We start from the raw sequence: 13,684 nt of genomic DNA, 5'->3' as shown, positions 1-13,684 counted from the left end.
ATGGCTTGCCTAATCTGCCAGGGGGGTTAGTATGGAAGAAAGATGGCCTTAAGTATTTAGGTGTTTTTCTGGGGGATGAACTCTTTGTGCAGAAGAATTGGGAGGGGGTAGTCGAGAAAGTTAAAGGGCGGTTAGCTAAGTGGAATTGGCTTAAACCACAAATGTCTTACAGAGGGCGCACTTTAGTTATCAATAATCTAGTAGCCTCTTTTCTATGGCACAGATTTGCATGCATTGACCCACCAGTACAATTGCTTTTAAAAGTACAATCATTGTTGTTAGACTTCTTTTGGGGAAAATTACATTGGATTCCACAAAGTGTCCTTTATTTATCAAAGGAAGAGGGAGGACAAGGGCTCATTCATCTGCAAAGCAGAACAGCAGCCTTTCGCATGACTTTCCTTCAAAAGTTTATGACAAACCAAAAGGACTTACGTTGGAAACCTCTGGCCAGTGTGATTTTGAGAACTGTGGGAGGAATGGGTTTGGACAAATCCCTTTTTCTGATGGATACCAAGAGACTTAACACCTCTCAATTGCCAATTTTTTACAAAAATCTTCTCAAAGTATGGAACTTATTTATTGTGCAGAAATGTGACAGAACAACTTCTCTGAACTGGCTATTAGAAGAACCACTGATCTTTGGAACACGGATGGACTTAACGCATACCAGCATTGCCTTTTATGAGGCTTTTTTGAAGTCTCATTTGATCACACTTGGACAATTAGTGGAGGTTGCGGGCGCAAACCTTCAAGATTGCAGGAATGTAGCAAGTGTTTTAAATTTTAGGTCATTACGTATTGTCTCTCAAATGTTGCAGAAGTGTAATTCCTCACTAACAGCAGAGGAAAAAAAAATGTTAAAGGACTACTCAGAGGGGAAAGTAAAGCCTAATAAAAATGACCCCTTTCCCAATCTTGCACTGTCCCCAGATGTGGGTTGTAACACAGGCCATTTCTTAGATGGTGACAACACGTTGTTTCTGTACAAAACATCTGGTAAAATGTTTTACGAGGGTTGTGTTAAAACTCTGAATCAAAAAGGGTTAAACAAAAGAGTTGATACCCCTTGGCGCTCTGTACTTGGGTTGGGAAGTGAAGTGAAGCCAGAGTGGAGAGCACTGTACAAGCCACCGTTAGCGAAAAGGATTGGAGATTTACAGTGGAGAATTTTACATGGGATAATCGCTGTGAATGCTTTCATTTGTCTTTTAAGGCCTGAAATAAGCGAAATATGTCCATTTTGTCTGGAAAGAGAAACAGTTTACCATGCGTTCATGAAGTGTCCCAGACTGCTTGGTTTTTTCAATGTTTTGGAAAGACTATTTGAATGCTTTGACGAAACTTTTTCATGGAACATTTTTATTTTTGGGTTTCGTTATGTCAGAAGATGCAAGTCTGTGTGTCAGTTGCTTAACTTCGTTTTGGGTCAAGCCAAGATGGCAATTTATTTGAGCAGAAAGAACAAGCTTGAAGGGCAGGATCAAGATGTTGGAATGGTCTTTGCAGCTCTGATAAAATCTAGACTTGTCATAGATTTTCGCTTTTATAAAGCTACTGAAAATGTTAAGATGTTTGAGAGCATTTGGTGTTTAAAAGGAGTTCTGTGTTCTGTGGTAAACGATGAACTCAGTTTGGTATACCTCTTGTAGAGTCTTTTGTTGTTTTGTTTTGTGTATTTTATTTTTAACTTATTAACATTTATTTTCTGTTTTTGCTTTTAATTACTTGACTGTATAAAATTCATTTGTTGGTCTTTCGTAATAAAGGTCAATTCAAAATTCAATTCTCTCTCTCTCTCTCTCTCTCTCTCTCTCTCTCTCTCACTCCATCTGAGTGTGTGTGTGTGTGTGTGTGTGTGTGTGTGTGTATGTGTGTGTGTGTGTATGAGAGAGAGATAGAGAGAACAAGAAAGAAAAACAAAGACTGAGAAAGGAAAGTGTGCATGTGCCTGTGTGTGTGTGTATAAACCTAAGATCAATTATGCTTACACTAAATGCCTCCCGCCACCACTGTTTGTGATTGCTAAGTTACAGATGCTCCGATTAGCACCGGCCAAAACCTTCCCCTCCCCTATCCCTGAATGTTGAGCCGTCCGTCAGCAGGAGTGTGAAATCTCTAGGTCAATAACCATGTTTGGCCAAGGCTGAGACAGATGGCCCGACACAGAGAGGGGGAAATGTGGCCCAGCAGGCGCTGCTCGCTCTCTCCTTCCCCCCCTCGAGCTGCGTGCAGCGCCCTGGCGCTAGGGTCACGCGCCGCTAACAAGTCACAGGGAAAAAGTTGACAAAGACGAGGCGAAGCGAGGCAAGCGAGTGAGTGGGCGTGCTTTTACACACGCTTTTACACTCTCTCTCAAACACACACACACACACACACACAAATATATACTGTACATGCACAGATATGCAAAGGCATACAGACATAAACATATTCAGACACGATATACACACGCTTACCCACACAGGCATACACACACACACACACACACATACACAACAGTAGATGAACAAACTTAAACACTGACAGACATACACATACCCACATACATACACCTGAACAGACACATCTTCATACAACTCTGTGGAAAGGCAGCTTGAGTGGGCATCGTTTTCAATAACTTCAGGTACTGCCTGAAAGCTCACCGACCCGCTGTCTGACAGCTTTTAAAAAAGCAGGCAACCTTTACATTGCATTGGTTTTGTTTCAGAGCATAGCTATGTCTGCATTGTAGAGATCAGCTACTGTTTAAACACATAGGGAAAAGCCTACTGATTGCTACTACTATGTACATGAGATGTACTGCATCGTTCCATGTAAAATATTTATGCTAAAAAAGACAGGCCTTTGATACTATAGATGATAAGGGTATACCATACAGTCCCAACCTCCCAATCAACACAGAAACCCAGTGTTTCCTGCCGTGTACCACTGTAATAATTACAAAAAATGTAGCTGACCTATGATGACAGGTATGTTTTGCATATTGGTTTACTTCAGCGACCAATGCAGTCAAATAAGTAAAGGGAAAAGAAACCTGTGGTTAATTAAGGTAACTCAAACACAATTATCGCTTCTACATGCCAGTGTCGACAGAACTCACACAGCCTAATGCAACAACTTGTGTCACACCTAACAGACTGCGTGACACCATACAGACCTACCTTGCAATTACCAAAGCAATTATCTGCAAGCACTTTGTGGACTAATAGCTTGGCATATGGCAAAGGAACAACTGTAGAAAGTCAAAGGGTAAGTATAGCAAAAGTAAATATAGGCCTATGTGATTAATTCATTCGAATGGTACATGATTATAATGAATGTAACATCTGGCGATGCTGTCTGATACTAGTAATAAATCTATGTGAATTTCATCATGTGCATTGTAACAGTGTTACTGTCGCAGAGAGTTGGACAACAAGTGGTGGGTGTTTTGAAGGAACACAAGCTGATGCATTATTTGCTAAGAATACTATACACTGCCAATAAATCTCCCGTATACAGTGAGAGAACTAAAGGTTATCTTGACTTTGTTTCTGACATGAAGCGTTTCTTATACTGCTCTCATGGTTTGACACTAAACTCCACTGGTGGAGACATAGCCTAGTGAAAAGCAATTATAGCAGCAGTTGTCAAATACCTTCAGAGTCAGAGATGGTAAGCCAAAACATTGTACCGTGACAGTAAGGGAATATATCCACCTCCTATGTGTTACCCGACCGTACTTTGAAGGCAATTTGTATAGACATAATTTGAATGCTCTTTAAAGTATTATGTTGTGTAACTATAACTTGTTGTATGTTGTATAACTATAAATTGTATAATAATTTGGCATTCAAGAATTATACATCACTGGCTTTTTCTTAATAAAAATGAAGGATGTGTATCTGCCAAAACTCTAAATGTTTCAATATTGGTACAGAAAAGATGTCAGAAATTAAAGCCATCCAAAAAACCGCTGGATTGTGTCACTGTGATTGATTACGCAGGTTCAAAATGAGCTCACCAGCTTCATGACATAGATGTTAATGTTTTATGTGGTTTGCACTATGCATTCCATTTGCATGAGTATTCTCTCTATCTCTCTATCTCTCTCTCTCTCTTTCTCTCTCTTTCTCTCTCTCTCTCTCTTTCTCTCTCTTTCTCTCTCTCTCTCTCTCTCACTCTCTCTCTCTCTCTTTGTCTTTCTCTCTATCAGCCTTCCCATGTATTGGGCTTCCTCTCTTTCTTCACTTCTCTCTGTGCTTCCCTAACCCATACAAAAGAGACCTTACACATTCACACTCAGTCCTAGACACACAAGCCCCCACTGAATGATGTGCCCAAGCCATTTATGTCCTTATTTGGCCCATAGTTGTTCCAGTAAACACTAGATAACAGTAAAGTTTATATTTGTTAACAGATCTAGTAGTTCACACCATTAGTCATGATGACAGGCACTTAGAGCCGCACTGCACCCAGCCTATTAAAGAGCACAGATGCCTGTCTTTCATCAAGCCTTCAATCAAATAAACCCCCATTGGCTGTAATCCACTTTCCACTTTTGTGCCACATAACAATGAATCGTGTTTTACATGATCCAGACGACCACTAACTTACAACTCTCGAAGCCCAGTGCGATATTAAACACAACACCACAGTACGCATTACGATACGAGCTGATTCAGTATACAATGAACACCTCACGCCCAAGGCTATATATGGACCACTCCACTAAATTCAGATTAAAAATGCATACAGCAATGTGTCATACCCATTACTCAGACACTTCTGTGTATACTTTGCTAAATCTCACCAGTCCGATGGAATAGAAAAGGAATACATTATTGAAGCTGCAAGAGATACAACATATAGTGGAGAGATATGTCTTCAAATTGAATGTGTAATTCAAGGAAATTGACCTAGTCTGGAAGCACTGATATTCTATTTTCTTCGTAAATCGTGTGTGTGTGTGTGTGTGTGTGTGTGTGTGTGTGTGTGTGTGTGTGTGTGTGTGTGTGTGTGTGTGTGTGTGTGTGTGTGTGTGTGTGTGTGTGTGCGTGCGTGCTTGCGTGTGTGCTTGCGTGCGTGCGTGCGACAGAGAGAAAGAGAGAAAGAGACGGACAGTGATTTAAGGAAATATCTCTCTAAAACATGATGTGAAATGTTTTCTTATTTCAGGAAATAGGAAAAGAAATACATACACTTCAGTTCTGTATTTGGTAGTAACACGAGGTAACAAATCAACATGCCAGGTGGACAAAGATACACTTCATCTGCCATAAAAGCCTGTGGTTAAGGACAGTTTACATAGCCTGAGCACTTACCCTAAAGTAGTCATGGTGACGATCGTGTACCAAAACGAGGCCGGGATGCTGGTGAATTTGGTCGAACTGGAACCCTTTTCGGCGTAGAACATGACGGTGGCGAAGATGATGATGGCCATTGTGAGGGAGAAGAGCAGGAAACCGAGCTCCGAGGCGCAGCTCTTCAGCGTGTAACCCAGGATGCGCAGGCCTTGCGAGTGACGTGAGAACTTGAAGATGCGGAAGACGCGGAACACTCTGAGGGTGACGAAGGCCCCACTCACGTCCTCGTTGTCCGTCATGACCAGGCCGATGTAGTACGGGAAGATGGCCACCACGTCGATAATGCTCATGACGCTGCGCATGAAGAGGTAGCGGCTCGGCGCCGCAAACAGCCGCAGCAGGTACTCCACAGTGAAGATCATCACGCAGGCCGTGTCCATGCAGAAGAAGGCCACCGTATAGCGCTGTCCGCACGAGATGTCCTTCTGGCTCGTGGAGCCGCACGGCACTGTCTCCACCACGTTGGTGAGTACAGAGATGGCAATGAAGAAGCCCGTGACATAGTAGAATACCAGGGCCATGGTGCTGGTGTGCGGGTTCTCAAACGCCCGCCATATTGTCTCACGGAACGTCATGTTGGGAGGCTTTATGTCCTTTTTGTCCTCCTGGTCGTCCTGAAGCCGTTCTAGATTCTCCCGCTTGCGGTCCTTGTACTCTTCGTAGCAGCAGTCGCCGATGATTTCTGGGATGATGCCGAAGAAGGCCAGTTCCTCGTCGTAGGCCTGGATGCACTCAGAACGAGGGTAGTGAAGCTTCCCCGTGCGGTAGAAGTTGAGCACACTCCGGAAGGCATCCGGGTCGCGATCAAAAAAGTACTCCTTGGCCTCTTCGTTGTAAAAGAACTCCTTCTCTGAACTGCCAAGGAGAGTGTCTGGGTACCGATCCAGGGTGGTTCTCCAGGTCTGAAAGCGGCGTCCACTCACGTTTAGTATAATCAGCTCATCCTGTCTCTTGTTGTGGTCCCTTGGGGCGATGGGCATAGGGCAGTTGGCCACTGGCATCCAGCCGATGGCGGCTGCCCGTGCAAAGGGGAGCCATGCTGCAACTCCGGCTGCCATGGTGTCGCCAACTTAACGGTGACGGGACTGCTCTGGCCTTTCAAAACCAGCTCGCCTTCAAGTCAGCTGTCATCCTTGGATGCAGATAGACAACATATACTTATGATAAAACTTAGTATTTTTGTCATCTCATGTTTATGTTGGTGTTGGTGCTGGTGCAATATGGGCTCTACTGTACCTACCTAGACTGTGCTGTACCTACCACAGTCTGTGGTAAGAATGAAGAGCTGTATATGTCTACATGATCATCAGAAATTACAATACTGTTACTGTTTGACATACATCTCCGTCTACTACAATTTTTGCAATGAACTGTACACTGAAGTGCAACACAGTATAGCACATTATAGTATATGTTGTATGGTATAGTATATTAATGTATAGTATGTAAGCTATAGTACAGTTTAGTATAGAACAGTATAGTATATTATAGTATAGTACAGTTGTTAAAAGGGTCATCACCAACTCAACAAAAAAAGAGATTTCCTAAGAGTACAACTCATTGGAGTTCACTGTAAGGGTGACAGTTCCCCTTAACGTTCAGCATATGAATGCAGTTCTGACAGGTACAGTTTAAACAACTATCCACTGTCGATTTGCTTTGACATAAAGATTACAAAGAGATAAGATTGAACAACGCATTTCTACTTAAGAGCGTTCATTGTAAAGCGTAGATAAGCTTACCTGTTGAACTGAAACCACGCAACCATACACATTTTACGCACTTGAAAATTGACCAACCTCTTTTCCCGCAATTGTGTATGAAGCATTACTCACTGGATTAAATAACAACGACAATTATGTGCCGACAGTTAATCAGTAATTGATTAGAATCTTGATAAAACTGCAACGTTAATTATAGTTGTGGAAATCGTCGCGGGCCAAGCATAAACAATGGTGCGAAAGCAAGCGTGTTTCTGCCAGATATGGTCTATACATTTAGCGTGAAATATCTAGTAACGTTCATTTATTTATACTGATTTCAACTTACCTCCAGGAACGAGAAATGTCGGCTAAACACAAGAAAAGCGTCCGGAAAGTAACTCGAGTAACTGTGAAAATAGGTTAGCCTACTCTTCAGTGTGGTTTCGAGGACGGGAGGAGCGCATTGACATCAGCCTTTTACAGTTCTGAAGTAAATCCGAGTAGTTCAATCGTAAAAAAAAAACCGTGTCGTTACAGTTGTTTCTTATCACTCCAGTTCGCAGCACCGGGTAGCCTACTTAGCCTTACCATATCTTTCGTCTCACCGCCAGAAAGAAATACTCCGCAATGGCTCTCGAGGTGCACCTGCTACATGATATGATTGGCATCTCTCTCAGTAGTCTCGCTCTCCACTCGCACTTTCAATTGTCTGCCGTTTCCTCTCCATCCTAAACTCCAAATCAGTCCAGGGAGAAGGTTATTCGTCTCTACGAGTTGAGGTAGAAAAAAAATCAAATTCAGTCCGAATTATAAGTCTCCACTTGTTCGCGGATGAAAGTCGCAGCCTAGAAGCTGGATTCGTTGAATGCAATGCAGTCGGAACTTACTGTCCAGATGTAGAGTACCCACCGCATCACATGACAAAAGTGAAGGGTGAAGAGAAAATAACAGAAAAGAATCATAAAGCCTACATAGGTTTACTGTAAGAGAAGCATAATGGCTTTATCTTGTAAGCACCAGATAATTGCAAGTAATAAATGAACCCTAACTCGTAAAGAACTGTAAGTACATTGTAACCGGTGATCTTTCCCTAATGTAGGCCTATTGTTTTTAGGGATTTCAGTTTTGTTCTGTTTTAGTCTACAGCTCACTCTATGTGCAGAGGCCCAACAACCTTTGTTTTATGTGGATATGTTTTTTTTTTTAAGTCAAGATTCAGTGACTGTTGCTAGCATTTTTGGAAGAAAAAAATCTGTCTGCCTGCATGGTAAAAGCAGTGCGACTTGTTATTATGATTACCACACTGAGTTGGATCTAATAAGGAATGGACTAATTGACCAGGGCTTACATTAATAGCTATTTATCAGCCGGACGTAACATTGGCTGTGTTTTCCACATTGAATTTTCTAACTTTTTTTGAACGTTAGTCTATTCACTGTTGTCAGAGTCTCTTCATAGTTTGTTTAGGGTCAGCGTCGATGTTTAATTGAAGTTTGAGCGTGCCTTCGCCATGATTTGCTGTACAGTAGTTAGGCTACTCTGTGACAGATACAAAGCGGGAAGACGCTCGTAAAACTGAGGAGTGTTCTTATGTTTTAAGAGAGGTCGTCTTTTTTCATTCACACTCAATTTCATGGCTGGTAAGCTGCCAGAGATGGCAGCCAAAAATAGCACTGACACCCCAGCTTGTGAAAACAGGATTCTCTGAAAGAGGTAACGACTGTATGTCAACATTCTCAGGAGGACAAGCCAGACACCCGCTAAAAAATAAAAAAACAATTGCCATGATAGCCTATTCTTAGTTGTTTTAAAATGTTGCCTGTCACACATTAACACTAAATTGTTTTGGTATGAGCTGAAATGATATGTAGGCGTACCAATCTCGAGGTTTGTTTTTTGTTATTCATGGAAGATGATTAATTCCATGAGCTCCATCCCCTTTCTCATAGCCGAAGCAATGCCAAAGTTCAAAGTCATGTAGTCTGCATGTGAGTTTTCTTCCACTCTTGTTCTTTCTGACTCTAGGGGTTTTCTAGGGTTAGTTTGTTCTTTTGTAGCTGAATGGGGAACATTTACCTGGTGTACTAGCCACAGATGTTTCTGCTGCAGGTTGCTAGCCTAAAGCAGTCCCATTGGGGTCTATTCCCTTCTGCCAGCAGTCCTTCCAAGCCATCACACGGCCTTTCCCTTTTTGACAGCTGCCCTATTCACAGCAGTCACTAGGTTCTCTAGACAGGTACTTTTAGTTGTACAGAGGAAAATATGTTAAATTCCTCATGCTATTGGTTGGAGATCCCCCACAGCGGTCAAACCTCTCACTGTCAATTGCAAGTCTCATACCCAACAACCTGGCCTGAGTATTATAACAACAGGGTGCACTGCTACCATCATACTGATAGTTAAAAATACTTAACAACAACAACGAAGATGCTTTCGTGAACATTTCACTGGTGTTCTCTAATGGACACCTTCCTTCGTCATATCTCAGTGTCTAAAGGATGCACTGCCTAAATATCTAAATATCAATCCTATTATACTACGGTATGCTGAAGGCTATTCAAGGTAACGGGTTGGGAGGATTGGGGCAGTGGGTGTATCCTCCTCGGGAGTACAAACCCAGGTTTGGGTTAAGGAAGGAATTGGATGCAAACCTGGGTAAGGGAAGGAAAAGCTTGGGGGTTGGAGCATGATATTGGTCCCTGAAAAAAAAAATGTGGAGGTGTTGATTGATTTGATTATTATTGATTGCTGCTGTAGCTCATGTATTTCAAGCTAAAAGAGAGATATAGTAGGAACGTGTCTGAGAGAATATAACTGGGTCATGATTAAACATGGTGTAGGCAAACCAAATGTCCATGATTCTTGTACAACTGAACAAATTGCCCTGTTGCTAGAATGTTATTCCACAGTTTGCTGGTCATGTTCTTTTCTGAAAGAGTTTCCAGGCATTTCTTAATCTGGAACATAAGAAGATATAAAGAAAAAGGGCAGTCTACAGCTGGGTCATCACACCTTCTGCACCCAGTCCACTTAGAACGCCAAAAAAAACGAGGAAGAGTTGCAGAATGTTGCCATGGCAACAATCCTTCCAGCACCATACCCTCAGACATAATTTGATTATCCATGTCTACCAGAAACATGACATTTTTCCTGATCTGGTGATACTGTGGGCTCATTAGCACCTTCAAACAAGTTCTCAAGTGTATTGGCTTGTCTGAAAACCATTTCATTTTCATAGGTATCCTCAAACATAGAACCTGATATCCAATTCTGATTATTTTCCGTTGCTTTGATTCCAGCAGAGTGACTGTGAGATGTACTGTATGCATATGCTTCTTATATTCCATGCTATTCTTATAGTATATTTATTTATTTTATTTATTTAAATAATATTAGTTTTATTTGTGCAGTTCCTTGAAAAAACAGCAACCCAGCAATGTAAAACCAGTTGCTTCATGCCGTCCGCATGGCGGTAGAGTGAAAGTACAAGCCTGTCGCTGAGCTTGCCCAAGGGTTAGCAATAGTTTATCTCAGAGATGGAATGGTGATGACCATGTTGTTTCTGTCCCTGGTCAGGCATTTCATTACAACAACATGGAGCCAATTTCCCCAGGCACAGCAGACATGCAAGTCATCAGAATACAGTAGATGGGCTTTTTAAGAAGCGATTTTCAATTTCATTCAGCAGATACACTACAGCACTACAGTAAATTAAGACCATAGACAGCACACGCTCACACACACACAACACACACACACACACACACACACACACATAGTGATATCTAGAGAATGAAAGTAAGAGGAAATATAATATAATATCTTAATATAATTAAGACTGTGGTGATGTTTGGTGACACATCAATACTTATTAGTTTACACTCTCATTTCTAAATCACTCCAATGAACCACTGATTATGGACATTTGTGCTAAAAGTTAGTCCTTCCCTCTCCAGAATCAGATGTGCCCGTAGCCAGGTGGGTGATTATGAAACTATGGGCATTGTTGGCAAACAATAGAAAATACACACAGACATTCAGAGACAGACCTTCAGACAGACAATTCATTTCTTCTCCATGCATCATATTTTGGAAATACCCTACTCAGCTTGTGAGAAGCTTGGGAATAAATTTACATTTCAAGCAGATTCACCAGCATAAGCAATTGGCCTGCTATGGAGTAAATTGCCTCTTGTGTTTGTTAATAGAGTCTCTGTCTTTATCTCTGAAAGATTAGTATTACAATTTTCAATTACACAGAAGAGTTCATTAATCAAGCAATGGTAGCAAACATTGTCTTTGCCCATGAAACCTAAATCTGTTTTCAAGGCCCGCACTGGCTCTTCAGCAGATGAGTTTAAAGTGTCATTTGTTGTTTACATTTAGACATTTAGTCATTTAGCAGACACTTTTATCCACAGAGACGTACAAGGGAGAGAACAATCAAGCTACGAGCAATAGAGACCTAGTGAAACGATTAATACTATTTTACATAAGAAATAGAAAAAGTGCAGGAATGAAACTACTGTAAGTGCAGGTTAAGTACTAGTAGAAGTGCAAGTTAGGAAGGAAGGTGCTCTCTGAAGAGTTGGGTCTTCAATAGCTTCTTGAAGGTAGAGAGGGACGCCCCTGCTCTGGTAGTGCTAGGCAGCTCGTTCCACCAACTTCGAATGAGAATAGTTAAATTTGATTGTTTAATTGTATCTTTATTTTACAATAGTGTGTGTGAGTCATATATTGACATCACAGACATGCATTCTACAGTGTATCGTGTTGTACGTTCAAAAAATGAAATTCTGTAGGGTAAGGTAATACGTCAAATTTGTGTTCTCACACTGCAAGTTATATTATGCTGTACAGATTTGACAGGGTTGCAACTTGTTTCTTTTCATGACTGAATTCTCGTGTTGCTTTGTGTTTTCGTCTAACTGTTTTATTAACTCGAAGAAAAATAATCTGTTTGTGTATTTGTACTCACCTTTTAGCACTTGAATGTTGATTCATGATATTTTTATTAAAATGATTTAAAAGTTTATGGAAATGTATGGAAATTGATTGAAATGGACAATGTGACCTAATGCAGCCATGGTTCCCGAGCACCCTTTTACTCAACATATGATCCATGTACTGAACCAAGATAGCATTTAAACAACCTTCTTTTCTTGCACATTCACATGTAACCCTGTGCAATTACAGGCTTGTTAACCGAGCCAACTGGGTGTGCACCTGCATCAAAAGACTGTAATTATAGCAACCAGTTGAGTGCTCGCTTGATTTACTGAAGTGATTTCAAGTAAAGCAAGAAAGTGGTGGTTTGTGACATGGAATACATTCTACAAAGCCACATGAACAGGATCCAATCGTTCAGATCTGACAATATCTCAATAACCATGAGATTGGGAAAGCTGCACTATTTAAGGCCTGTTAATCAACCTAGCGCTTGCCAGAGATTTCACCGCCCTTTTTGTTCTGGTCTTCCCAGACCAGCACTGTCCTCGAGCTCTGGTTGCTGCTTTTAATCTACTATCAGCCTCTGGTTGGTAAGGGTGGCTCGCTGTGAAATATCTGTTATGCTCTCCAGGTACTTCAATGGCAGTGCTTTAAAGAGGCTTTGGGGTTTGCATGTCCATGTTAAGACACGCCAAGCAGTCACATAAAACCTACTAATTATTTCTTTGTATGGGAAATTATCAAGATCAGTTAGTGAGCTGGTATGGCATGCTACTCTACCTGGATGCAAACAAAAACAACAAACAATGTGGGAATAGGCTAGAATATGGGAATGGGCTAGGATGTGGGCTGGGATGTGGGAATGGGCTAGGATGTGGGAGTAGGCTAGGATATGGGAATGGGCTAGGATGTGGGAGTAGGCTAGGATATGGGAATGGGCTAGAATGTGGGAATGGGCTAGGATATGGGTGGGCAACAGAGGAGCTGATAACGAGGTTAGGTCATCTGTAGTTTTGCACTGCACAAGACTTTGTGACACTTGTGACAGTTTGGAAAGGTGTCCTGACATTTTGGAAGTGCACTAAGGTGAGAGCAGAAATAAAAAAGGGTTTCCCTCTTTGAAGGGTTTCTCTTTTAAAGACTGGTGTTGACCCATCTGAAGGCCATCACAGGCCCCCTGCTGGACCCTCTGCAGTTTGCCTACTGGGCAACTCGACTCCCCAGGAACCTATGCAAGGATGCTGTTTGTCGACTTCAGCTCGGCTTTCAACACCATCATCCCAGAGGTCCTCCTCACCAAACTCACCCAGCTAACTGTGCCCGCCTCCACCTGTCAGTGGATCACAAACTTCCTGATGGACAGGAAGCAGCAGGTGAGGCTGGGTGAAACAACATTCAGCACCCGGTCAGTAAGCACTGGTGCACCTCAGGGATGCATGCTCTCCCCACTGCTCTTCTCACTCTACACAAACGACTGCACCTCAGGAGACCCATCTGTTAAACTCCTAAAATTTGCAGACGACACATCAGTCATCGGCCTCATCCGTGATGATGATGAGTCTGCATATAGGCGGGAAGTTGAACAGCTGGCCCTGTGGTGCGGTCGCAACAACCTAGAGCTGAACACGCTTAAAACCGTGGAGATGACAGTGGACTTCAGGAGGAGCCCCCCAGCACTGCCCC

At 42.1% G+C, this 13,684-nt stretch overlaps 1 protein-coding gene across 1 annotated transcript in view; it reads right to left on the bottom strand.

The window, feature by feature from the left end:
- LOC308371532 (A-type voltage-gated potassium channel KCND3-like) overlaps positions 1–6,406 on the bottom strand; it is a gene marked incomplete at both ends in the record, with an annotated part of 118,503 nt that extends 112,097 nt beyond the window's left edge. Inside the window, one exon of the mRNA XM_080846483.1 lies at positions 5,307–6,406. Within this exon, the coding sequence (XP_080702609.1) occupies positions 5,307–6,406 (1,100 nt within the window). The remainder of the gene's footprint in view (positions 1–5,306) is intronic.
- Between the last annotated feature and the right edge of the window lie 7,278 nt (positions 6,407–13,684).

The sequence above is a fragment of the Sprattus sprattus genome (assembly GCF_963457725.1).
Source record: "Sprattus sprattus genome assembly, chromosome: 10".
Classification (NCBI taxonomy): domain Eukaryota; kingdom Metazoa; phylum Chordata; class Actinopteri; order Clupeiformes; family Clupeidae; genus Sprattus; species Sprattus sprattus.
This window is presented reverse-complemented; position numbering and strand designations above follow the sequence as displayed.